Raw genomic sequence first — 28,000 nt, 5'->3', positions numbered from 1 at the left:
TATGTATAATTCTTTTTTTTACATATAGAAAAGTTTCTGCCTGGCACCTAAATAGTACGTAATGACTGAATGTCTATTGCAGTAACACTGTCAAGTTAAAGTACAGTTAAAGAGATGCTTAAAATATTACTTGGCAAAAAACATAGTTTGTAGCATAATAAACAACAAAAATCCATACTTTTTTTCCATTTTAAGCACCATACCACATCGTTGTTCTTCAGTCTTCTTAGAATCCCTAGAATCAATCATCAAATAACTCCCTTGGAAACGGATAAGTGAAATATCTGGGTATAATAACGGGGAACAGATGAAGCGTCCTTGTCTATTTGGACCCCAGTGGGCTGCTGGGTAGCCCCTGTGTGATCCCATTTTGCAAATTGGGTGCTTGCGTGTCGATAAAAAGTAGATTCTTCAGGATGCTCATGTAGAAAGGACCGTAAACCTTTTTGTTGAAGTTGACAAGGTTGACAAAACTGACCCCCAGCCCCATGAGCTCCAGCTGGATCAGACCCAAGCCTGGCGGAACGGGAGGGGGCGTCCTGTGAGAGTTGGTAGAGGCAAGGACCACCTTGAAGTACTGCTGTACCCTTCCCTCTGTGGGACAGAATAGGCACATTAAAATGATACAGGCTTTAAGGCAATTTTATAAGTTCAATCAATACCATTTGTGGCATAATGTTGATTACTACAAAATGGTACATAATTTATATTTTCATTAAATAAATGCATAAAAATCTGTGTTACAGAGAGGCACTTACAATAGAAGTGAATGGGGCCAATCTATAAACATTAAAATATCACTGGTTCAACAGTCTAGCCATAAAACGTGAACAATATGCATGTTACCATGATTTTTAGTGTGAAAAAAAAAAAAAACGCATAATAATTGCAATTTTACACCTTAGCTTCCTTGACAAAAACGTAATGCCTAAAACCACTATTCAAATTATCCCCTTCCCAAAATTGGCCCCATTCACCTCCATTGTAAGTGCCTTACCATAACTTTGATTTTGCTTCTTTTCTTAAATATAGAAAACGAGAGGAGTCCAAATCATTTTTTGAGGAAATTAACGTTACCCTGCAAAAAATGATTCAGTATTTCGTCTTGATTTCCAGTACAAACTTCTAAACTTTCTTAAAATCAAGATACTTGTATGACTTTGTACATAAAACAAGAACAAATATCTGCCAGTGGGATAAGAATTTTTCATATTTCTCACCCCACTGGCAGACTTTCTTGTTTTAAGTAAAACCCGACCAATTAAAACAAGACCAAAAGTCCTTATACTTAATTTATTTTAAGAAGTTTTCCAGTACAAATATCGAAACAAAGACAAAAGTACAGAATAAGAAAGTTGAACTCAAATATTCCTTTGAAATGTGTTTTCCTTACCAACAAGAGTGCGTATTGGGTTGTTTTCCTGAGTGAGGTCACAGATCTGGCCCTTTAGAGTTGCCTGCAGTTCAGCCGGGAGAGCCGGGAAGTTTCTTTCAGCCAAAGACTTGTCGACCTCACAGCAGACCTGAGCGCTGACGTTACTAAGAGCTTCATTAAGGTTAAAGTCTCTGTGAGCCAAATGGATAGAAAACAAAGTCGACAGAGAAGATCTTTTAGATTGACATCATTGCATTACATTTATATAGAAGTATGTGTGTAGTACTGTGTGCTTGTGTCGGCCTGTGCACAGTTTTGGGGAAAAAACACAGATCGGACGTACGTGCTATGCATGCCCTCCAGCAGCACTGCTGTCATCTTCTTAAGTCGCTCGACAAGAGCAGGCAGGCCTGACACGGCCCCTCCTATTGAGCTGTAGACAATCAGCAGAACAGACGCGACTTTTTGATAGAGCTGAAGAGAGCGCTGCATCTCCTGCAACCTCAATTCATCCGTAATCATAGTCTGCAAGTGCAAAATACAGATCGTTAAATCATAAAAATGCTCTTAAAAGATACATTATGATCAAATGCTAAATATGATAACGGTGTGCTTGTGCTCCAACCTCAGGCAGAGGGCCCTTGCTCTGGTCCCATGTGAGCAGACTTATGTAGGCTGTATTTAGCACCAGAATGGGCCCTGGTAAGGGTTTGCTGCTCTGCCCAGAATCGCTGCTCTTCTCTGCTGGTGGCACTACTTGAGCGGCCTCCTCTATTGAAGATCTGATCCACTCAGTTGTGTGGTCCAAAGCACCTGGGGGAGTTAAAACGATGTCCAGGGTTAAGAGTCCAAAAAGGGTCCAGACACGATCGATTTAAATGAAAATTCCGTCATCATTTATTCATCTCGTTCCAAACCCGTATGACTTTGTGGAACACAAAAAGAAGATATTTAGAAAAATGTTGTTTTGGACTCCATTGACTTTCAATGTACACAACAAATAATTAACTGTAAATTAAAAAAAGTGCTATATAGCACAAATTTTGTTCTTCAGCGGTTCTTCAGCGGTTCTTTGACAAAGGTGCTATATAGCACCGCTACCATATACAGAACATGTTAAGATATGGTGCTATATAGCACCAAAAGTGGTTCCTCTATGATTGCGACGAAGAATCATTTTTGGTGCCATATAGTACCTTTTTTTTAGAGTGTATATTTACCTTATTTATCTTTACCACCGGTGTTATTATGGTGGATGTCAGTATACGTTAAAGGGTTAGTTCACCCAAAAATAAAAATTCTGTCATTAATTACTTACCCTCATGTCGTTCGACACCCGCAAGACCATTCATCTTCGGAACTCAAATGAAGATATTTTAGTTGAAATCCGATGGCTCGGAAAGGCCTCCATTGGCACAATGCACTGTACACTCTCAAGACCCATAAAAGGTACTAAAGACGTCGTTACAAAGTCCATCTCACTACAGTGATTCTACAATAACTTTATGAATCGGCGAGTATAGTTTTTGTGCGCAAAAAAACCCTAAATAATGACTTATAGTGATGACCGATTTCAAAACACTGCATCATGAAGCTTCGAAGCGTTATGAATCAGCGAGTTGAATCATGATTCGGATCGCGTGTCAAACCGTCAAACTGCTGAAATCACGTGACTTTGGTGATCCAAACCGCTGAATCAACTCACTGATTCATAACGCTTCATGATGCAGTGTTTTGAAATCGTCATCACTATATAAGTCGTTATTTAGTGTTTTTTTGCGCACAAAAACTATTCTCGTCGCTTCATAAAGTTATTTTAGAACCACTGTCGTGAGATGGACTTTGTAACGACGTCTTTAGTAGCTTTTATGGGTCTTGAGAGTGTAAAGTACATTGTGCCAATGGAGGCCTTTCTGAGCCATCGGATTTCAACTAAAATATCTTCATTTGTGTCTTACGGGTGTCGAACGACATGAGGGTAAGTAATTAATGACAGAATTTTCATTTTTGGGTGAACTAACCCTTTAAAAGTACAAAACATATAATTATTTCAGCAGAAAAAGACTTTTGGATATACCGGTTTAAATTGATTTCTTGGTTGTAAATTACAGTTTAAATTGTAAAATGTACAAGTTGTTCTGTAATACTATGTTTTTTACATAATTATTTTAGCCAACCACAGCTGTCAGATTTAATCTGTCAAAAAGCTTTGTTTTTTTGTTTTTTTACAGCGTATGAACAAAAACAGTCGAAAAATCTCCAAACCATCTTTTATGTATCACAGAAGAAAATCAAACAGAAAGACATGAGGGTGAGTAAATGATGACAGAGTTTTCTTTCTTTGAGTGAACATATTCCATTAAAATAACTTTCATCTCGATTTTGTTTGTTGACTTACTGGGAGTTCTTTCCAGAATGCTCTGGAATTTGGCCCGCTCATACTCTACCGACTGCCTCTGAAGCTCTGGCCTGAGGCTCTGGATGGTAAAATTCACCATGTCCATTTTCATCAGGTCCAGCACCCGGAAGATCTCCCTTTTACAACACAAGTTACCATTGAAAACTCAATTATTTTACCTCCGGCGAATGTTTGCATCGAATATGACTGTTAGTGAAGAGAACGCCATTACTGATTTGTGTCCCACATCACCCTCAGTTACTGGGTCTCATTCACTAATAATTGCGTGGATTATTTGCATTCGTATGCACGGGACAACTTGTCACGAAAAAAATTCACAGCATGTGCTTACGCACACAACTCTATTCTAAATAAGCATCTGAATTTAGTCATTTGCATAAAACACGGCCAAACCATCTCCATATAAGGGCTTTCCGCAGAATCTTTCCTTTACAGCTTTTTGTCACACCTATAATTTACCTTTATATGTGTGATTAAATATCTTTTACATGAGGTTTATATGTGTAAAATGTTATCTAAACAATAAGCTATCTATAGTATGTGATTTTTGCGTATGCATTGTTAGTTGTTCCTGTTTTAATTGGTGAATCATGATGTGTTCATAAAAATGTGTGTATGCATGGTTAGTGAATAGGACCCATTATTTGTCATGTTATTACACCAGCCAATGGGCTCTAAAGTGCCTAGTTCTGGAAAGACATGCAAAAAGACACCTCAAACATACTTGAACAGCGTCACAACGTCGCTTGAGTTCTCCTTGAGCTTCTTGATTTCATCGTCTCGGACCGGCGCGCAGAACTTGCCCATAGTATTGATGATGTAAGACACAAGGCCCTGGATATCAACTGCATTGTTGTCAGCCTGTTGGCGGATCAGGTCCATGTCTAGAACCTCCATAATCTGAGTACGCAGGCGATTGGCCCCAGGGTTGAGGAAGGATAGTAAGGTCTTTGATGATAGGAAAATATAAGTGATCAATGGATTATTTACCATAAAGACATCATTGTTTTTCATCATTGTATCAGAGTAAATGTGTAACCTACATCTCTGATCTCTTCCAGAAGTTTGATGGCGTGAGCATATTCAGGGGGGTTATCTTTCAGCTCGGATTCAAGACTGTCCCAGAAGGCCTTGTGCACCATATCCTTAACTCTCTTCTCCAGGCTTGAGGGCAAACAAAGGTGCATAAATATATTAACTTCCTACATTTTTTTATTGTATATTTTTGTGTACGTTTTCTTGATCATCACCCTTAACTCACGTCTACACCAAACATCGAGTGGGTCTAAGATCTGGACATTATACATTTGTTTAGTACCTGTTTTGAGGTAGATTTGGAGGCTCTAGGTGGAAGTCTCGGTTGACAACGATCTCATGAGCCAGGCTCAGATTAGAAAGGTCCCGGGCCGAGGCCATGACCTCATCAAGAATTACGGTTTTTGGTGGGCTGCCTGAAGACACAGTGGCAATACAGGTTAAAAGACCATTTGACTCTTCTATACATTATAAACAACAACAAAACATGTTTAGATGTTGATATTGTTAACTAAAACTAACAAATAAAATAGTTTTTGGTCATTGAAATCAAGCTAAAACTAAATAAAATACAAATATTAGAAAATCAGAAATGTTGTCTTGCCAACTAACTGCAATGAAATAAGTACTAAATTGTTAAATAACTAAAAAATAAACAAAAGTCACAAAATGACTAAACTTAATTTAAATAAAAAAATCAAATTAAAACACTGGATGTTCATAACCTATTGAATGAACGTTAAACTCTTGTGTAAAATAAATATACACAAATAAGTCTGATTTATTTGCATATGGATTTGCATTTAAGTGGGACACCTACAGGAAGGAGAGTTGTGTTTGCTGGACGAATCGCTGGTGAAGCTCTGGCGAGAAAAGTCCACATCGCTAGACGAGGTCAAACTGTCGCACCTTCCTGATGACTCCGTGTCACTGTTCTGCTCCTCACTGGCCACCGTAGATGTGGAAGTGGGACGTTCATCATTCAGTGGCATCGTGAGTGGCTGCTGCAAATTAATGAATAAGGTATTGAGGAAACATACACATTGCACTGAATCTTGTGGCTAAATGAAGGGTGTTTTTGGGACAAGCTTTAAACTTTAAATGGAAAAGTTAGAGCTGGCACACTTTCAGTGCTGGAAAATTCCACAAGGATATAAAGCTTCGTTGACATAACAAAGAAAAGTGAATTGAAAAGGGTAGAGAAAATAAACGGCCAACAAAAGGGCTCAGTGATATTCATGTGGGCCACAAAGGGACATTGTATTTTAAATGGGATTCAGACGTTGACCGGTGCCGTCTCTTGGGTAACAGATAACGCCTGATAGCATTTTGATCTCTAAAAGCAAACCTATCATGTTACACTCCTCTGCTTTTATAGGCTCCACTACACACCTGTTCCTTGATGTAACTGAGTAACTGCTAATCTTTTAAGTTTATTCAGCTTTAGTAAATGTTGAGTCAGCATCAGGAGGAAATATAAAATGGCCTTCATTAATTCAAAAAATGCATTCAGAAACTAAGCTAGTGACTAATCCTACCCATTATGCACAATGTTTTTACAAAACTGTTTATTCAACTACCTTATAATTACAAGTTTATCTTATTGCTAATTTGGATTACAACAGGAGTACAAAACTGTTTCTCAGTGTGCTACTGTAAAGCAAAAAGCAAAAATTTTCTGCGCATTTTGAGAGTTAAAGGAAGAGTTTGTCCAAAAATGTACATTCTGTCTTCATTTCCTCACCCGCATTTTGTCTAAAACCTGTATGACTTCATCTTTTCTGTAGAAGAGAATCTCATTCACCATTTACTTTCATCATATGGGGAAAAAAGTGCTAAAGTTTTGTGTTCAACTGAGGTAAATAGTCAGTTTGGAACAACGTGACGGTGAGAATTTGTTATTGTTAAATAAAACGATTAAACAATGACGTTTTCGTTAAATAAAACTGCAAAAATATAAAATATACATATTAGATCACTGAAACTCAAACAAAAATTAACTGAGTTTAAGTTGAAAAACTAAAACTTTAAAATGAAAATGAAAACTGGAAATATAAAAAAAATAATAGATAACTCAAAATGAAAAAAAAATTAATTATGCTGCTCAATGAATAAATTGTAATTTTGGGGTGAACTGTCCCTTTAAGATACTTTTTGTATGTTTTGGTTGTACCTTTAGGGGTCACTGGGACATCTTTGTACCTTTTTTACTCCTAAAAGGTGCATATCAGTACCAATACGTACCTTAAGGTACTACTATGAACCTTTTTGTGGTAAAAAAGCTACAAATATGTCCTTTTAATGGCACTGTCCCAGTTACAAGATGTTGTACCCCTAAAGGTAAAATTGACACCTTTTTTCTCTGTGTGTAATTTGCTGAAATGCTCACATTATGTTTATTTAGTTTTATTATATTGTTTAAACCATAATTTTGACTTCACCATGCAAAATAGGGTACATATTTGACCTGTAGCCTATATCTGTGTGCCTCAACTTGCTCCTGAACACTCTCAAGTCTATGGCAATTAGCACAGTAACAAATAACAAAACTTTTAACAGTGTTTGGAGCCTGGTTACAATAGAAAGCCCAATGACATCAAATGTTCAACGCTCTAGCCCTTCCATTCTTGTTACTCGAGTGCATCTATTTTAAGCATAGGTGAAAAACACTGCGACCTCCTCTTGTAATATAGTTCGCATGATAAAAACAGAAAGTCGTGCTCAGTCAGGTTTAAATTGGGAGGTACTGATGACAGCACCTCTGGCATTGGGCTCGTGCAGATTTGGGCCCTAAAAGGAGGCACTTGTAACTGCGCGAGACACTGCGTTCAGCTGCGATGCCCACGTGACCTTATCTTCAGCACACAAACAAGGACAAAACACGAGCAGACTGTCAAAGCAGACGAGCAGCCGAACTAGACTTTCCAGATCACGCAAACCCCACTCCGTTCAAAGATGAGCAACGTGGAGTTAGTAAACAGTAACTTTATGGGTTGTATTTGAAATAAATATGAATAAATAAAACGAGGAGTGCGCGTCTGGACATTTAATAAAGCGAACAACGCAACTACGTACGTGTTCCACTTTAATTTTCCAACAATGCTTTATTGATTGTAAACACACGGTAATCCATTTGAGTTAATGTAAACATAACCATTGTCAAGCTCTTTGAACGTACCAATAAATATAAATGATATAAACTCTTGACGGATAAAACTATGTAACAATTACCTGAGTCAAGTCCCCGAGAGTGGAGACTTGGCAAACAACAGTGGACAACAACCAAGCTTTTCTCGATTTGTAGATCAAATATATCGATACTCCTTCCCTAATACACTAGGACTTTAAAGGGCTCTTTAAAATGCGACTTGGCTTGTACTGTGTTGTGAAATAAGGAGAGTCTATATTACGCAGATATAGGGTTTTCAGTGCTTTGTCGTCGATAAAAAAAAAATTAAAGCTTATTCGAGACATTCACATACAACTGGCATAAAGTGACATTGAATAAAACAATAAGAGAAAGAAAAGTTTTGATTTTATTCAAAAGTAGTTTTTTTCCGACAATGTCGCAGGTACTAAACTGATGCGCACCCCCTAGTAACATAATGGTACAGTCCAGCTTGCATGAGCTTCTTTGTTTACGGATGTGACGTAAAAGTACATTAAAAATGCTTTGTGGTCAAAGCGAACTCCTGTACAAAGTATCAAAGCATAAAACATTATTAATGCATTGTCGACGAATGCATGTGTCAGCTTTATCTGAACATTTTGTTTCTGCTCGGAGTCTATCGATAACATAAAGCGAGTTCGATCTTTCGCTTGATCCCTCCCACCGAGGATTATGATGATTGTTATTATTCAAAAGACTCGAAATCACTATGATGCTTGTTATTATTCAAAAGACTCAATCACTTCCTGAATCTGATTCTAAAATATGCCCTATTCCTTTGAGGTTTTTATTAATGCGTATGATTCAACAAACCTTGTTTACTAGAGCGTTGAGAGCAAACTGAACTCAAACAGAACCATGGTAACTAAACAAACAGACATTAACCCCTCAGTGACTGGAGAAAATATTGTAATTTATTTGAAAATATTATACAGTGTTTCACTACACAAGGCTAGGAAGTTTCTACCCATTGCAAAATAATAATAAAAAACACAACAAACAGATACACAAAAAGTAGCTTTGTTGATAAAAGTGCTTTTAATATAGCTATTTAAACAGACCAAATGCAGTACGTTTTTTTTTTTTAAAAAGTCAGTAAAAAATAAATAAAACAAAAGTGTGTAAATTCAACAGACATAACTATTATCAAAACACAATAAACTATTAAGTATTAAATTAAGACAAAACACATACATATACAAACACCAAAGCCATGGTATTAGCACCGTTTTTAATCTTCCCAAAGAAAAGAGATGAAAAGCCTTTTCCTTGCAATACATTTCTGAATCCCATTAATCGCGAGAAGAATTCACAGCCTTCACTGTCCTGTTGTTTATGAAGTCGGTTTTCCTGTAACCAGCCTGCCATAGATTGAAAAACAGATGACAAGAAAGAGTAAATATATAATAATGACGAGAAAGCCAAAACCTGAAACACTAACATGTGAATTCATTTTTGAGCATTTTATAGATAAGTTGTTCTCAACCAGGGGCCCAGCAAACTTCCAAAGGAATTTGAAAAAAATTGATATAAGACAAAACAAGCTTTAAAGGTGCACTGTGTCAATTTTAGCAGAAACTAGCGAATTGCAACCAGCCACTGCTCATGCTCAATGCATTTTAAAGGTGGACTGTGTAGATTTTAGCGGCATCTAGTGGTGAGGTTGTGAATTGCAACTGCCCACCGCTCACCCCTCCCTTTCGAAGCACATAGAGAAGCTACGGTGGACAACACAGGACAAAGGCTGTGTTCACATTGCAGGGCTTAATGCTCAATTCCGATTTTTTGAAAAAATGCGATTTTTTTGCAAGGCCGTTCACATTTCCAATTAAATGCGACCTTTTGTGATCTCCTGTGTGAACGTGAAATGACCCAGAAGTGACCCGCATGCGCAGAAGAGTACTCAACGGTCAACGACGTCACTTGTTGTTTACGGAAGTAGCCAAATATGGGCGTCAGCATTGGAGTTCGTTTAGCTTTATTAAAGTTATTTTCGCAACGGAGCCAGCACCATTACAACCTTCTCATGTTAAGAAGAAAATTAAAAAAGAGGAGGAGAGCAAGGTTTTTGGCCATGGCGTTTTGTGGAGCAGTGGTAGCAACGTCGGTACAGAGAAACGTGTGTGTGCGGAGTCGCAGCCAGGAGTGGTGGGATACTGATGTGAGTGGCTTTACTGATACCGAATTCGTCAGTAACTTCAGAATGACCAGATCCACCTTCAATTATGTTTGCGAGCGCCTTCAACTAACTTTGTCACGGGAAGAGACACGTCTGCGGCGGCCCATAACAGTGCAGAAACGCGTTGGAGTTGGAGTGTATTGGCTAGCAACAGGTGCGTACTTCTTCTTTTATTGGCGGTTAGCAACTATTTCTTGTGCATTACCGCCACCACTGGACTGGAGTAAGGAACGGGAGTTACAATGATGACGTTTGTCGCGTATCAACGACGTGCGGGTCGGATATATGTGACCTGGCAGTTCAGACTGAAGACGCATTTCAAAAGATCGGATATGTATCGGATTTGGACCACATACCCAAGTGGCCTGGGTCGCATTTGAAAAGATCGGATCTGTGTCGTTCAGACTGTCATGAAAAGATCAGATACAGGTCGCATAAGGGCAAAAAAATCGGAATTGGGTCGTTTCAGCCTGCAGTGTGAACGCAGCCAAAGATGTCATCGTCTGAGACAGCAGAGAGTAGCAAGCGCTCTGTAGAGCAGTTTGTCTGTTTAGAGCTACTGTAGAAACATGGCGGCGCAAAATGGCGACTTTACTGTAAAGGTCCTTTCACACTTGACATGTGAATAATACTTGCAATGGTTTTATTTTTTGATCAGCTGTTTGTGTAATGAGTGCTTCCACACTGAACGCGAATGTGCTGTGGCGAAAAAAACGATGTTTATTTTTTTAGCTTCGATGTCGATTTTTTTAAACTCTCGCAGAGACAGAAAAGGAAACATACACGTACCAACATACAAACATACCAATCACATACACGGAAACAAGGGTGACGAAATGTCCAGTTGATGTCATTAGCTATTCAATCAACATTAACCTTTGCCAGGTATCGCATTTCTCACAAGATTACAGCTATAGTTGTAGTTACAGGTGTACAGCTGCAGCTGTGTTTGCCCACTGTAGGCTACAGACAACGATAACATAACCTTTTGAGTTAAAACTCGTTGATTTTTTTCTAAACCTAATTGTGTCCGCGACTGTGGAAAGTGAATGTGTTTCCGTCAGTACGACTGTGGCACTTAAATGTTTACATTGTGACTCAACTGGAAACATAGCTGCTCCAGATCGATTGGTTCCCTGAAGTTTGTGGTTTGTCTCGACAGATGCGGTGCTACTGTCTCTGGAGGAGCTCCTCGAATTGTCCCACGGACATTTGAAAGTAAGTGCTGAACCGGCCATGATAACGTTTTAGCTCCTGTATTAGCATACTCCCCTTCAGACTCTCTGTTCTTTAAGACTGGGAGCACCCAAAACCTTCTTTTCGGTCTTTTAAATAAAATGAAAAGCTCGTCTTCACTGGATGATGAAGTGCCCATGTTTTCTCAGCTGTCGCCGCAAATGTTTTGGAATGTTGGAGCTCTGAAACGTCACAGACGTCGCAAATTCATGTCGCAGCTGATGTGAATGGTTTTGGCATGAAATATTTGCACACAAAATATTCGCTTTGCTTTTTCGTTACACGTCCAATGTGAAAGGGCCTTAAGACTTGCGGTGTATGTAGATAGAAATGGCTCATTCTAAGGTAATAAAAACATAACGGTTCATTATGTAAGGGCTTTATACACACTGAAAACATAGGTATGTATATTATATTGCATTTCTGTAAATAGTCCCTCATAAATATTACACAGTGCACCTTTAAAATAAGCTTAAAGAAATAAAAATAAAAATTTTGTTTTAATTCACCTCCCCACCCACTATATTTTAACGGTTGTGGAATATACTGGAATATATATAATATTTTGTTAAAGTGTGTGATTTAAAGTCGTCATGAAATGTTAGTTGTAATGGTTGGCTTTAAAAAAAAAAATGTAGGGCAGGACTTGATTTTGTCTATTGGAAATTGATTGGATCGATGTGGCTTGCTATTGCTGCAATTTCATGTGTAAAAACATAATACTCCATATAGGTGTTTATATGGGTATTTTTATAATAAAATGTACATTTTTTTAATTATGCCAAGCTCTAAAATATTTTTTTGAACATTAAATTGTTTTATTATAAAAGTATATAGACCTTTTGTTGTTATTGTTTTTAAATGTGTTTTAATATTCGTGATCTGCTTCCTTCTGACTATTTCCCACATTTTACTCACTATTACTCTTAATGTTGGCCTTTTTGCCATTTTTGCAGAGCGTGATCAAGATAAATGATCAGGACAACAGGAAGCAGAGTAATGACAGCGCTCGACATTAAGCTTGTTGTCCTTCGGACAAGTAAATCTGTCATTCACTTGTCCGAGTAAAAAATTAGCTTGTCCGGAAATTTTTTTTTTTTTTGTGTGTGTGTTGTAAATAAAATGTATTCTGAAGCAATATTCTCACCAGTGTTTAATCAGCTTTGACATATTTAAATCTGCATATTTGTGATATTTTTACCTTTTATAAAGGGCATTTTCCCCTAATCTTATTAAATATAGGTTATGCTTCAGCTTTCCTTTTATATTCTTAAATTTGATCAATAAATTAAATTAGAATAAGACACTATAGGCTGTTACCAATCAAATTAAATAATTTACACTGAAAAATTACAACTGCATTAAATAATGTTATGAGATTGTTTTAAATATTTTTTGAATACACAAATAAGAAAAGTTGGAAAGAATGTTTAAACATTAAACTAAAACGCCAGTAGGTGGCGGCAGGTTCGTATGAATGAGTGAGTCATTGAGTCGATTCGTTCAAACGGCTGATTCGTTCAGTAATGAGGCAGGCCCTGTCCCAAATGGCACCCTAAACCCTCTGAGTCTGCACTTCAACGGCGTAATGCCGCTTTGACTGCCGGGAAGAAGTCCGCTGCGTAGCTCACACCAGTGCAGGCTCGGCAGAAGTGTGAATCGAGGGCGCATATTGACCGCGAAGGGGGCGCTCGCGAGCACTCTTCTGAGACCTAAAATGTCAAATGGGACACCCTACGGTCTCATGGACTTAACGGACACGCGCACGCAGCGACCATTGTAAGCCCACAAGACCGAAAGTGCACATGAAGTGTGCCATTTGGGACAGGGCCGCAGTCGTTTACGAACAGGTCATTGAATCTTTGATTCAACCGATTCATTCAAAACACTGAATCATTCACTAACACGCTGTTGCGGTGACACGCGTCCTGCTGTGATCTTTGTTTGGAACTATTTTCGCTGCTGAAATATAACAAAAACACTCAATATTGCATCTAAAATGTAAGTGACTTAATGTTAATAATTGTTTATGGAACTGTCATATGAAATCAGTGTAATTTTCAGTCGTGATGTTATTCAGGAAAACAGCACTCTTGGTAATGTGACGTTGCAACTGTATCATATGTTATAAATATAAATAAACTCCACATTTCTACATGTTTACGGCAGTGTGTTAACGGAGTTTCTCTGTGTGAGGCGAGCAGTGCACATTTGTTTCGATTTCTCCTCGAGAGGCTGCGCGAGCGTCAACATCGCAACATTATAGACCATTTCAAGGACGTAAACGTCAGTTCAATATACATTATATATTATTATCCACTATCGATCGCCACTTACACTAAATGAATGCAGAATCATTCTTGCATTTTGATGATTCCCTAGTTATTTTTTGTTAATGACGTTTTATCAGGCAGGCTACTTGTCCGGTCAGGCAAGTAAAATTCTCTTTCACTTGCCCCTTCAAAAAATCCACTTGTCCCGGACAAGCGTTAATGTCAAGCCCTGAATGAGTTCAGGAAATAATGTGAAATGACACAAATTTGCTTTATATTAGCATCACAAATCAATGTATGTAGTTTTGTTTTTATAGTATTGTCTTCCCTCGATTAATTGCATTCATTTCTTCATTGTAAACACTGATATTTTTAGTAGCTGCCCTGAACGGATCTTTGACCACCTGTTATACTGTAGTTTACGTTTATTTATTTGCCCCAAAATGTTGAGAATAACACTTTATTACTTCATGGACATTGTGTGATGCAAACACGTAGTAATCTCACCTTCTTGAAACTGCTATGGAGCTCTGAATGTCTCCACAGGGTATGAAGTAAAACACAGGCCGCTTGACCCGCCCGTGTGGGTCCAAACCTAAATTTAGTTGAAAATTCAATTTATACATTAAATAAGTCATATAACTAAACATATATGACTTTTATTGTGTTTTATTACACATCTGAAAATGAAACCATACCCGTTGTCTTTGGTGCTGATGCTGATGATCTTGGATAACGCTCCTTGGTTTATGATGGCAGTGGTGTTCAATACAGACACATGGCTCAGATTGATGAGGATGTGACATATCGTCACAGTGACGTCTATTGGCTGCTCTACGCTTCGGTCAGAGTTTGGCAGGATGGCAACCAGCTCCGGCAGCACCTGTTTAACTGTAGAGATGTTCATTAGCTTTTTTCCCTTGAAAACACTGTAATGCGGTGTTCGCATATATCTGTATATAATGGCAGCTCACCGATAACAGGATGCAGTTCTCGGTAGCGAGAGATGTTTTTTAGCAGTGACACAGATATTCTGATCTCTTCCTTCTCTCCTTCTTGAAGCATCTTCTTCACCTGAGATAGACCTCCCTCCTTGTGCACGATGAAGTGTGCGATGGCCTGGGACATCTAATGGGGATACGAAGTCATGAAAAGGTTAGTTCACCCAAAAATTAACATTCTGTCATCAATTACTCACTCTCGTGTCGTTCCAAACCCGTAAGACTTTTGTTCATCTTTAGAACACAAATAAGGATGTTGAGTAACTGCCCTAAATGGATCTTTGACCACCAGTTATAATGTAGTTTACCTTTATGTATTTTCCCCAAAATGTTAAGAATAACACTTTATTACTTCATGGACACTGTGTGATGCAAACATGTAGTAATCTCACCATCTTGAAACTGCTATGCAGCTCTGAATGTCTCTACAGGGAATGCAGTAAAATACAGGCCGCTTGGCCTGCCCGTGTGGAGGTTTTTAATTAAATCTGAGAGTTTTCTGTCCCTCCATTGAAAGTCCATGCTTTCCAAAAGCTCATAAAGAGATTGTAAAAGCGAGAGACACGATTGCTTTACATGATGAACAGATTTAATTTAGGCTTTTATTCATATATAGACATTGATCAGTGAACGTACATCGGCGAAGTACTACATTTGGTACAAGGCTGAAACATGCTTGATACATGAGAACCAATGAGGTTCATTCTTGCATGTCACAATGCACATTTAAAGGGTTACTTCAGTGATTTAGGATTAAGCTTTGAATCAGTAGAAACCCGGTAGTATATTCAAATTATCGTACTTTCCCCCCTCATATCCCCTGAGATGAGAGAATTATGCATTTTATTTCTGGAAAAAAACTATCGTCATTTTGCGTCATCTGAGGATTTTTTGGCCAGAGCGTAAATACTACAGCCAGTAGAAGGAGCTAGTTCCGCATATTATCAACCCGCCCACAGGGGTGGGTTCTCACTCACAGTAAATGCGCTCGGCTTGGCCTCGGGCATTCATAACGGGGCGGTGCAGAGAAAAGTGAGTGTTTCAACTTTTTAATGAATTCCTATGAAAGTTTAGCTTCCATGTGCGATCTGAAAACGCGCCAGACTGGACACGCGCTGTGAATGACTGCCGTGCTTACCTCAGCTCTGCGCTCTCGTGATGAATGAAATCTGACTCCTGCTGCGTTTACACCGTGCCTTTCGTTCGGCTCACTCACACTTTATTGAAAAGAAACGTTCAGTTTTTAATTGTAGTGTCTGTACTCTAACTGAACGAAATTATTGTATTACTATGAAAATCAAAACGACGGTGGGGTGGAGCCACGGTGGGCAAGAGATGTAACCGGTAGCCGTGGCTTGGGAGTGGCCTTGTTGGACAGCGAAGCAAGCGCATTCTGGGAGTTGTTGTCTTTCATCCACATGAGACAAAAATACATTTTCTGTCTTTTCTCAGTCTAGAAGGCACCAAATTCAAAAATAATTTCACATTTCTACTACATAAATGACCCAGTTTAAATACACATTCATCTTCCCAGCACTGAAGTAACCAGAAGAACCAACAGACATTATTCAGGGCAGCATCATGACAGGTATGAAAGCGAGGCTGTGAGGGACAGTTTTAGCTTGTTATCAATGGCATCCGTTGTATAAAGCTTCTAGATCACTTATAATTTTTCCACAGCTCATGCTTTCTGGAGTTTTTGTTTACTGAAATTTCTTGGGAAGATATCTTTGTAGTGTTTCGTCAGCAGAAAAATCCAAAGACCCATTAAATAACAGTACAACCCACTGAAGAGATGTATGTCTATCCCTCGCAGCCTCGCTGTCATTCCCATTAAAAATCAAAGATGGTGCTGTAGTTTGTTCTCACGTGTCAAGCAAGAAGGCTGAGCTTACATTTACCATATGAGTGCTCTATGTACGTTTGCCGATCAATGTTTATATGTTAAGAAAATAAAATGGTTGCATATAAAATTCACAGACCCACTTTATATCAGGTGGCCTTAACTACTATGTACAAACATTTTAATTAATCATTTGATACAATGCACTTATTGTGTACATATTTTTTCATTGTACTTACATTTTTAAAAATTACCTGCATGTAATTACATCTGTAATTCATTTCTGTAGTTACATTTATAATTACTCTGTTAACACTTCCCTTACACCTAACCCTACCCTTAAACTCACCCATACCACCACACCTGTCCTGTTACCCGTATCCCACCTCAATATCAGCAAAAGTGTTTTGCAATACAATATGAACACATTAAGTACATTGTACTTATTTTTTTATATAAGTACATAGTAGTTAAGGCCACCTAATATAAAGTGGGGCCAAATTCTCCTCAGAACACTTGGATTAATCCGCTCAATTCCTATGGATTTATTATATAATCTATATGAGTTAGGGTTGTCTAACTAACTACTGGTACCAGTACCGAAAGTACAGATAACTGGGTATATTGTGTACCAGCTGATAGACTCTGCTTTCAAAAGCTCTTGTTTGTGTTTGTTTGAGTGCCAAAGATTTCTATTCATTAGAACGTTTTTACATTGAGCATGTTGAGCATTGAGGCCAATCACAATTATATCTATTGAGTGCATGAATGCAATGGCCTATCAGAGGTGCTAGTCATTAAAGGGATAGTTCACCCAAAAATGAAAAATGTACTCACCCTCAAGTTGTTCCAAATCTGTTTTAATTTCTTTCTTCTGCTGAACACGAAAGAAGATATTTTGAAGAATAGGATTGATGGGCCCCATTGACCCCCATAGTATATTTTTTCCATACTATGAAAGTCTATGGGGTCCATCAACTGTTTGGCTACCGACATTCTTCAAGATATCTTCCTTTCTATTCAGCGGAAGAAAGAATTAATACAGATGTGGAACAACTTGAGGGTGAGTAAATGATGACTGAATTTTCATTTTTGGGTGAACTATCCCTTTAAGTTAGTCAGAATACACCTAAAGGGTGTTCACCAAAAAATGAAAATTCTGTCATCATTTACTTATTTAAATGAGACAAAATGAGACAAAGTACTTAATTCAAAAGTTTTTGCTCTGGTACCGAAATAATTTCAATGGAAGGGCAGAAATCTCTCAAATATCTTAATTTGTGTTTAGAAAATGTACGAAAGTCTTAAGGGTTTGGCACAGCATGAGAGCGATAATGGATGAAAGATTTAAAAAAACTAACCCCTTAAAACCCTTTAATTCTAAGCCTGAATGTAATTGTAGTCAATGCTGATCAGTGTTGGGGAAAGTTACTTTGAAAAGTAATGCATTACAATATTGCGTTACTCCTCTAAAAAGTAACTAATTGCGTGACTTAACTACTTTTTAAGAAAAGTAATGCGTTACGTTACTTTCGCGTTACTTTTTCTCTCCTGGGCTTATTTTTGTTTTTTGTTTTTTTTTATAACAAAAAAGTTATATTTTTGTGCAACGGTAAAGACCTCTTCATACCAAAATTTAAATAATAAGCCCCAGGCTGAGGTAAAAATGCAAATTCAGGCATGAACAGTAGAGGGCGCAGCTCTGCTGTGCTGCCATTCTGGATAATGGTAGAATAGGATGCAGGAAAAAGAAGTTTTACCAATAAAAACAAAAAATCTAGTTATTTTCATCATCATACTTTTTTGAAAAAGTAACTCAGATATTTTGTTGTAAATTTGAAAAGTAATGCGTTACTTTACTAGTTACTTGGAAAAAGTAATATTATCACGTAACTCAAGTTACTTGTAATGCGTTACCCCCAACACTGTTGCTGATTATAGTTATTTTAATGAAGTTGATTTCCAGATCATACCTCTCCAGAACAAGCTGTGAGGTTCTGCAACGCTCCAATGGACGCCTCTTTTGTGTGTTGGTTTGTGCTGACGGCAATGAGAGAGAGATACATGCGGACGGTGATGGCGCTCCAGAGCCACTCCACACCATGAGGACTGCCCTTCTCCTCGAGTAGGGGGTAGTTTATATCTGCATCCTGAGCCACAACATAGGATGCCACATATGAGGTCAATTTGCTTTTCTACACCACTACCTTTGCATTAGGGATGGGCATTTTGGTCAGTCTTACACTCAATATACAATATATATTTTGAGTAAAAAAAAGTCAAGTGACATTTATACTTTTCGAATTGATTGCATCATCAGCTATATTATTAAATCAGCGGATTTAAAAAAAAAGGATATATCTAGGTTGTAATACTAACCTCCTCAGAGATTTTGGGACTGTTGAGAATGAAACAGCCGGGGTTGCTAGTTTCTTCATTGTGGTACTGTTTGGGCTGTTCTATCACTGGGGAATCCACATGTGGCGCCTCACAATCAAACCGATAAGAAAGGTTGTGCAGGATGCACACACAGTTTTCTGTGGCCTGGAAAAGAAGAATTATAGTCATTATGTTGGAATAATCATTCGGGATAACATTAGATAATATAACATAACATTGCCGTAAATGTGGACGGTCACGTGCTGATGCCTTCATTTGTGTCACAATGCGAGTGTTTAGAACGAGACGTTTTAGTAACTTAGTTTTACTCCAGTAAAATGTTTCTGAGAGAGGAACCACCCACATTTTTTTTTTGCTTCTGACGCCCATGATTAATATTATAACTATTATTATTATTATTATGTAGTGTAATGTAGACTGAGATACATATCACTATGAGAGGGTTGAGTTCAGGTACAACCAATGCATAGACATTTCTGTATTCATTTTGCACACTGAATATGGGTTGGAGCTCTTCATTTTGAACTTTCAAACTGCACCAGATTCATGAATTTAACATTTAAATGCACATTTTCTTACCGGGGACATGCCCCCGGACCCCACTAGAGGGAACGAGGTTAGCCCACCACAGTTGCACCAAAATCCTGTGGGAAACTGTACTTTCACCTACTTCAGTTTTAAATAGTACTTAGAGCTCTTTTATCTTCAAAGATCAAGTCAAATTTTATGATATGACCCCTTTAATTATTAGACATAAATTAAAGACTCTGTGTTGCTGTTGTTGATAAAGATTTAATCTGAGTACCTTTTCATCAGCTTTGTAGTCTGCAATGGTACCACGGATATAGTAGATGATGGACTCAATGAGACCCTCACAGTCCCGCATGGCTTTACGTCCATCTGGACCGGCTGAACTCAAATTTCTATACAAAAAAAGGTAATATTTATTATTTAATAACACCTTTTATGGAAAAATTGCAATGCAAAGTGCAATGTTCTGAAGTGAATATAAGAATATCTACACTACAGTTTAAAAGTAAGGGTCGGACTTCTTTTCGACAGAAAAAAAAATGTAATCAATGTTGAAATTTAAATTTAATATTTTTGTGGAAACCATGATAAATCTTTTCCAAATTCTTTGACATAAAGAAAGTTCAAAGAACATAATTTATTTGAAACAAATCTTTTGTAACATTATACATTTCTTGACTGTCACTTTTAATCAATTTAATGCATCCTTCCTGGATAAAAAATGACTGTCTCCACACCTTTGAATGGCAGTGCCAAACACTTAAAGGGATAGTTCACCCAAAAACGAAAATTGTATGTTTTTCTGCTCACCCCCAGGGCATCCAAGATGTAGGTGTTTTTGTTTCTTCAGTAGAACACAAATGAAGATTTTTAACTCCAACTTCAAATTAAACCCTGCGGCTCGTGACGACACATTGATTTCTTAAGACACGAAACGATCGGTTTCTACAAGAAACCGAACGGTATTTATGCTATTATTTTACCTCATATCAGACGAATGTCATCAGCTCTCTAGACCGCTGTAACTTCCAGTGAATAAGGTCAAAATACCGGCACGATCATAGAAATATAGTATTAGTATTAGTATTTCCATTTTATTATCTCCCTTAGTAGAAATTTATCTTAGGCAATCAAGAGAGCAGATAAAGCATACAAAGATATACATAGATTCCTCATTCGACCGATCCACGCAGGCACTAATGAGGCATCTATGTATATATCTATGACCGTGCCAGTATTTTGACCTTATTCGCAGGAAGTTATGGCGGTCTGGAGAGCTGATGACATTCGTCTGATGTGAGGTGAAATAATAGCATAAATACTGCTCGGTTTCTCGCAGAAACCGATCGTTTCGTGTCTTAAGACATCAATGTGTCGCCACGAGCCACAGGGTTTAATTTGAAGTTGTCTGTACATGTTTTTTTTTACTCTAATAGAATTGGACACCATTGACATGCATTATACTACTGACAGACGGCAACGGTTGGAGTTAAAAATCTTCATTTGTGTTCTACTGAAGAAACAAAGACACCTACATCTTGGATGCCTTGGGGGTAAGCAGAAAAGCATAACATTTTCATTTTTGGGTGAACTATCCCTTTAAAATTTGTTCATTAATAATGCACAGCATTGCTCGGGCTGTACTAGCACTACTAAGAACAGATAAATCTGCTCCATTTTCAACCTTTTGTATCTTATATCTCAGTCGGTAATACCTCAGGCAGCCAGTAGCATTGTAGAAAATTTCAGGGTCAGCGAGGAGCTCCAACTTGGGGTCTTCCCCCTCAGAAATGCCTGAGCAGGGCACCAGCACACTGTCTGTGAGAGGTTTGACCGCTTCTCTAGCGAGCTGCTCTTTCAGAAAGTCATGGGAAGACAGATTCCACAGCAGCCCTGGAGAGAGAATAACATCTATTAACGGGAGGGTAGGGGTCACACTTTCAAGATCTGGATATTTTCATAGTTGGAGACATGGCTGAAGTTTTAGCAGGATCAGCTAAAGGAAAGTCAAGTTTGGCTGCATAATGAAATATACATGGTACAAAGCTAAAATATGTGGAATTGCTCCCTTACCAGTGAGCTGCCGTCGGGTCTCGATGTCTCGGTTCTTCTTGAGCATTCTCAGGATCACTGGAAGCCCCTCACAGTCTTTGACTTCCATTTTGTTTTCATTGTTTTCGAAAATAATATTTCGGAGTGCGCTGACGGCAGCCTGCTGGACCTCCTCGCTCTCATTCTGCATGAGCGTCAGCAGCTTTGGGATGCCTTTAAGGTAAAGTACCTGAGCAGATGGAACATGATAAAATAAGAAACCTCAAAATTTAAATGGGTCATATTTTACACTTTTGTAGCATTTTATTTTTTCTCCCTTTAAAGGGGTAGTTCACCCAAAATCGAAAATTCTGTCATCATTTACTCACCCTCAAGTTGTTCCAAACCTGTATGATTTTTTTTGTTCTGCTGCACACAAAAGAAGATATTTTGAAGAATGTCGGTAATTGACATTGATACTATGGATCACTATGGAAGTCAATGGGGCCCATCAACTGTTTGGTTATATTCTTTGGAACAACTTGAGGGTGAATAAATGATGGCCGAATTTTCATTTTTGAGTGAACTATCCCTTTAAGTCCACTTAAACGTTCATGCACCAAAACAGTGATAAAAGACCGTTTTATTATTTTAAATTTTTAATTAAACAGCCTGTTTTTGCTACAAGTTTGTAGTCTGTAAGATTTTTAAAAGAGACTTATGCTCACCAAGACTGTAATACGTTAAAATATTATTACAATAAAAAAAATTACTTTTCAATTTTTTATATATTTTAAAATTGTATTTATTTCTGTGATGCAAAGGTGAATTTTCAGCATCTCTACTCCAGGCTTCAGTGTCACATGATCCTTCAGAAATCATTCTAATATACAGATTTTCTGCTCAAGAAACATTTCTTATCGATGTTGAAAACAGTTGTGCTGCATTTTTGTGGAAACCTTGATATTTTTTTCAGGATTGCAGGGTAATATTTTAAAATCGAAAGCTTTTGTGAAATTGTATGTCTTTACTGTCACATTTGATTAATTTAATGCATCCTTGCTGTAAAAAAAAAACGTTTGAATGGTAATGTATGTAATTGACCTTTTATGTTTGGTTAACCTCTGCATGCCGGTGCAGTTCACACTGTCATTCATCAGGAGAGGCGAAGTTGCTGAGTGCCGAATTACTGTTGATATATAAACATGGGCGGTCGTGTGTGTATGTGCTAACAGTTAACAGTCAGAATAAAATGCAGGTTCGTTTTCATAAATGTGGGGAGGTAGGGGAGGTAGCTTTGTGATTATTAATATTATAGTTCCGCTTCATACAATAGTACATGATATTCTATTTTTAAAAGAGAAAAGAAAATCTAATTTAAATGTAGCATTTGAAATGATTTTTTTCCAGACAGTTTTAATATTGGCTATTCATGGATTCAAAGGGAACGTAGGTCCCTGGGGCTCCCTAAAGGATTCAACAGTGATAGTTCATGAATTGCCCAGCTTGTATCTTAAACCACTAGACTACACTAGCCCTTTTAATGAGAACCGTCCTTTCGATGTTTGTCGTAAAGTTTTAAAGTCTATAAAGGTTAGGGACTATGGGATATCAACAGCATAAAAATAACTCTACAAAGACAATGAAACACTGTTTTCATCTTAATAATTACTGTCTGTCAGCATTTATAAACCACACTAAATACTTTCCTCTCACTTTCTTCCACACCCCTTTTTCTCTTAATTAAAGTGCCACCTCACAATGTAGTACTATGACTCATTTTTGTCCGAGGCGTTTGTTATCATTGCATTCGTTGAGGCTAGACTTTGAGGACTGTGTTGAGATATATCATTATCGTCTTTTGGGTGGATCATAGCAACATGTGCCAATTTCACTGGAGTAAGGTATCACTTACCTTTTTCTTAGCATCAGGACTGTTAAAGCACTGGTTCTGTATGAAGTTTGAAGCAGTGATTTGTGCTTCCATATTATCTTGTCCCAGGAGATTTACAGCCTCTTTTAGTGTTATCTCTGTGCCTAGTTCACCTTGTCTGCCTTTCCTTCAACACACAGACATAAAACAGAAATACAGTGTTCATTCCATCTAAAATAGTCCATACAGCTTTTGTAAGTTTTAGGCCAATTTATAAGCTAACATCTTTGTTTCAAGGTAATTACTAATAAACTAATAATAATAATCTATTTATTATTACATTTTATATATATATATATATATATATATATATATATTAGGGCTGTCAAAAGATTAATCGCGATTGATCACATCCAAAATAAAAGTTTGTGTTTACATAATATATTTGTGTGTACTCTGTTAATTATTATTTATATATAAATACACACACAAGCATGTATATATTTAAGAAAAAAATATTATTTTTATATATAAAACATTTATATTTATAGATATTATAGATTATATAAATGTATATACAGTATATACATGCAAATATTTCTTAAATATATACATGAATGTGTGTGTATTTATATATAAATAATAATTAACAGAGTACACACACATATATTATGTAAACACAAACTTTTATTTTGGATGCGATTAATCTTTTGACAGCCCTAATATATATATATATATACATACTACCAGCATATGACATTGCTGTCATAATTTAATTTAAATTAAATTTAATATATATATAAAATGTATTTATTATACATTTATAAATGTATTATTTTGTAAACAAACAAATATATATATACATATATGTGTATGTATATTATATATAATATATATATATATATTTTAATTTATAATGTATTATTTGTATAAACAAACAAATAAATACACATATATACACATACATGTGTGTGTATTAATACTTATTAAAGTGCTAAGCAAAATATGATTAAAATATACTCATATACTATAAAATAATAATTACAAATATAAACTTATATTAAACTTATTATTATATTACTAAGTTAGAAACTGCATTAATCTTTCTGTGATATTAAAATAACAACAATACATCTCAATAATCAATAAGACTGTAAAATCAAAATGTGTGTTTAACTAAGATTAAGTAGCTAAAATGTATAAACTACTGGCTTACTTTGCCGACATTGTCATTGCATGTTGCTTGACCTCCACCTTTTCTATCCTCACTAAACTTCCTGACTGCTCCTCCATGCTGATCAGTGAGCAAGATTGGGAGGGTCGTCTTCCTGCAACAATCTCCAGGCTCGGCTTCCGTATGCGGTTCTGCCAGGACACGTTCTCTGATTGTTCGTAAGCACCGAAACCCCCCTCACTCGACTTGCAGAGGGTCCCCTGAAGGGTGTGTTTCTCTAATTGCATCCTGTTCCTCTGTGCAGGAGGATTGTATGGGGTGCTGGGTAAAAACACGTCATCTGTATCATCTATGTGATTGTTCTCATACACAGAGTTACTGTGGGGTTGAGTGACAGCCGACAGGCCGGTAATGTACGACCTCTGGTTTCGCAGAACCTCAGAGCGGGCGTAACGTAGAGGGTGATTCTTCATATGGAAATTGTTGGCTGTAGGAGCCGAGGGAAGAGTGAGAGAATTGGACCCCAAGGATAAACCCTCTCTTTTGGTGATGTATCGAATGCTTCCATAGCCTCTGTGAAACTGAGGCGGCTCGGCATGAGATCGATCAACCATCCGCAACGACCTTGTAGCTTCATGCTTGACGGAGATCGTCCGCTGCAAAATATAGTGTATGTTATTATCTCAAGTGAATTTAGTGATATTAAAGGAATAGTTCACCCAAAAGGGATGGACAATAGAGAACACAAACCTATCATACAGTTTCAGATGAGTGCACAAGTTGTATGAACTACTTTTATACTATCTTTAAAGGGATAGTTCACCCAAAAATGAAAATTACCCCATGATTTACTCACCCTTAAGCCCGGTGTGTATGACATTCTTCTTTTAGACGAATACAATCAGAGTTGTATTAAAACATGATCTGGCTCTTCCAAGCATTATATTGAAGCCCCAAAAAGTGCATCAATCCATTATAAAGGTAATCCACACCGCCAGGGGGTTAATAAAAGCCTTCTGAAGCGAATCGATGGGTTTGTGTAAGAAAAATATCCATATTTTAAAACTTTATGAAGTAAAAAATCTCGCTTCTGGCGGGCTACCTTCCGTATTCAACTTATGAAGAAAGTGTAACGCCTCTCGCAGTTCAGAAGCGCTTACACTACGTCCAACGTCATACGTCGTGCCAGTTATGCTTTTTCCGCAAGTTGAATATGAAAGGCAGTCTGGCGGAACCAATCGATTCATGTTTATGATGGATGGATGCACTTTCTTGGGCTTCAAATTTTGGGCTGCCATTTACTGCCATTATAATGCTTGGATTAGACAGGACATTTTTAATATAACTCTGATTGTATTTGTCTGAAAGAAGAATGTCATATACACCTAGGATGGCTTAAGGGTGAGTAAATCGTGGGGTAATTTTCATTTTTGGGTGAACTATCCCTTTAAGGTGCTTTTTGCCCATTTTTGGGGGGGGCAAAAAATGGGCAAGCACCTTAAAGCTTGACAGCCCTTTCATTCAATTTCATTGCGTGGACTAAATTATGACATTTCTGGGTGAACTATTGCTTAAAGAACACATTTTATCCCACTGGAAAATAGTTTTTACCTTTATGTGTAGATTCCCTAAAGATGAACTACTTGAAATATGACAGCCGGACAGACTGTCTAAAAGAGATGAATCTGCAACGCCCAAAACACACACAATTGAATTACATACAATACAATATAAAGGAAAACATATTCCTCATGCTCACTTACAAATCCTACCAAATAGGTTTGAATGCGTGAGTTCTGACTAACTAAGCTAGGGTTTACATTTCTCAACAACCAAAAAGGTACCAGATGTGTTCATTTGGACATTATTATATATTTGGAGAAGTATATTTGGTATATGAATATAAACAATACATAATTATTCGGTACACATCAAAGCCACTTAGACACCACAGTGATATGGTACCACCACAGCACTTTTTGTAAAGAAAAATAAAATGGGTAGCACTTTATTTTACAGTCCTGTTTCGCATGAACATACTTTGCACTTATTGTAGTAATGACACTAACTAGGTACCTTAACCCATGTAGTTAGCTACAGTACTCAGTATTTTTGTGGGTAAGTACATTGAAAGTGCACATACAATAAAGGGGAATCACAAAATCTAATTAAAATTGAAAGAATAAATCAATATTCTTTTGCATGTTATTTCAAACATGCATGTTTAAAATAAAATAATAAAAGGACAGAGTTGAGAACAAAGGACCAGTGAAAGCTGGCCATAAACTTTTGACTGTCATCCTATTTTTCGAGACATATAAAATGTACACACCTGAATTCCTATTCCAAGCCTAAACACTGATTATATTTACATAGTTTAAAACAATGCGGTTTCATTCCACATACCTGGCAGTTTTGGTTTCTTTCTTTTCCGTGAGAGAGTGAGCTGCACTTGTTGCTGTAGTCTGTTAAGCCGGTGCGTGTCCGCGAGAGTTAGTTTGTCCGCCTGCGGTAAAGCTAAGGAAGAGTCCTCCGAGTGAAAAACGGCCAGAACGGGCAACACAGACCGCATAAAGTCTGCCTCCTCCGCCATCGGATCAGATGGAGTTGTGTATTACGCGTCAGGTGTTTGAGTCTCTGTTGGGCGTGTAGAAGCGCTGTCTCTCGTTCTTTGTGTACAGGGTGTGGTTTAAACATGCGTCACCTCACTCACACAGATCGTGTTTCTGGATATTCACTGGGCGAACACCTGCGTTCGTGGAGGTGGATGAAGGGTTCCTCTGCGGGCAGACATCGACTGGACTGGTTGGCAGTGGAGTCACCGTTATTCAATGTAGTGCTATAGCCTACAAAAACAACAACAACAACAAAACATATCGGACCCCCTTATCATATGGGATGGTCCCTCCCACAACAGAGACGTCACACTTGAAAGTTTGTATAGGTAAAACACTCTACCATGGTAACCATTTCTGTCAACATGCAAAAGGGATTGCTAAAGCTGTTCTCAACTATGGGGTCACTCAGGGCCCACTATAGGGGGCCTCAAAATTACTTACAATTATTTTTTAAGCTAGGCAATATTTTTTTCATAAACACTTTTTAAGAGGCCTACACTACCCTGAAAAAATTATCTTCATGATTTACAACATTAATTCTTTTGTCAAATTGACTTAGATAATGTTTGTGGCTTCATAATATTTAGAGTTTCTGTTGATTAAACCAATCTCCTTCATTGTATTCACTCAATTTTTTAATTTCAATGAACTCAAAAAATGTAAGCAACTTTTTTATGTTTAACCAACAATAATCTTTACAGTGTACTGGTTATACACCTGTCTGGGTGTATATATATATATATATATATATATATATATATATATATATATATATATATATATATATATATATATATATATATATATATATATATATATATATATATATATATATATAAACAC

The 28,000-nt window shown here is 37.3% G+C and overlaps 2 protein-coding genes and 1 long non-coding RNA gene across 4 annotated transcripts; 1 reads left to right on the top strand and 2 right to left on the bottom strand.

Annotated features, from left to right (window-relative positions):
- Positions 1-20: 20 nt before the first annotated feature.
- On the bottom strand, positions 21-8,228 carry tcp11l2 (t-complex 11, testis-specific-like 2). 2 transcript variants are annotated; one of them, XM_079817230.1, is made up of 10 exons: positions 8,061-8,228; positions 5,650-5,833; positions 5,113-5,245; positions 4,838-4,958; positions 4,519-4,742; positions 3,774-3,910; positions 2,001-2,188; positions 1,719-1,900; positions 1,394-1,566; positions 21-594 (listed from the first exon to the last, which is right to left on the bottom strand). In XM_079817230.1, the coding sequence occupies exons 2-10, from the start codon at positions 5,819-5,821 to the stop codon at positions 323-325; spliced, it is 1,602 nt and encodes a 533-aa protein (XP_079673356.1). In that variant the 5' UTR covers positions 5,822-5,833; positions 8,061-8,228; the 3' UTR covers positions 21-322. The 2 variants fall into 2 exon arrangements, with proteins under 2 accessions (XP_079673356.1, XP_079673357.1); XM_079817231.1 differs by having other exon boundaries at positions 5,650-5,830; positions 8,061-8,195.
- LOC307126616 lies at positions 7,692-19,962 on the top strand. The gene is made up of 4 exons (XR_013816519.1): positions 7,692-7,900; positions 11,340-11,395; positions 14,749-14,841; positions 18,486-19,962. It is a non-coding gene; the product is annotated as an uncharacterized lncRNA (long non-coding RNA).
- On the bottom strand, positions 8,892-27,434 carry pkp2 (plakophilin 2). Its single transcript, XM_079817229.1, has 13 exons — positions 26,946-27,434; positions 26,151-26,224; positions 24,582-25,195; positions 23,408-23,552; positions 21,535-21,742; positions 21,177-21,354; positions 19,736-19,853; positions 18,910-19,074; positions 18,504-18,680; positions 14,661-14,814; positions 14,385-14,577; positions 14,194-14,281; positions 8,892-9,359 (listed from the first exon to the last, which is right to left on the bottom strand). Exons 1-13 carry the CDS (start codon positions 27,130-27,132, stop codon positions 9,291-9,293), a joined length of 2,370 nt encoding a protein of 789 aa, XP_079673355.1. The 5' UTR covers positions 27,133-27,434; the 3' UTR covers positions 8,892-9,290.
- Positions 27,435-28,000: the final 566 nt, after the last annotated feature.

Source organism: Gobio gobio (genome assembly GCF_949357685.1).
Source record: "Gobio gobio genome assembly, chromosome: 5".
In the NCBI taxonomy this organism is placed as follows: Eukaryota; Metazoa; Chordata; class Actinopteri; order Cypriniformes; family Gobionidae; genus Gobio; species Gobio gobio.
This window is presented reverse-complemented; position numbering and strand designations above follow the sequence as displayed.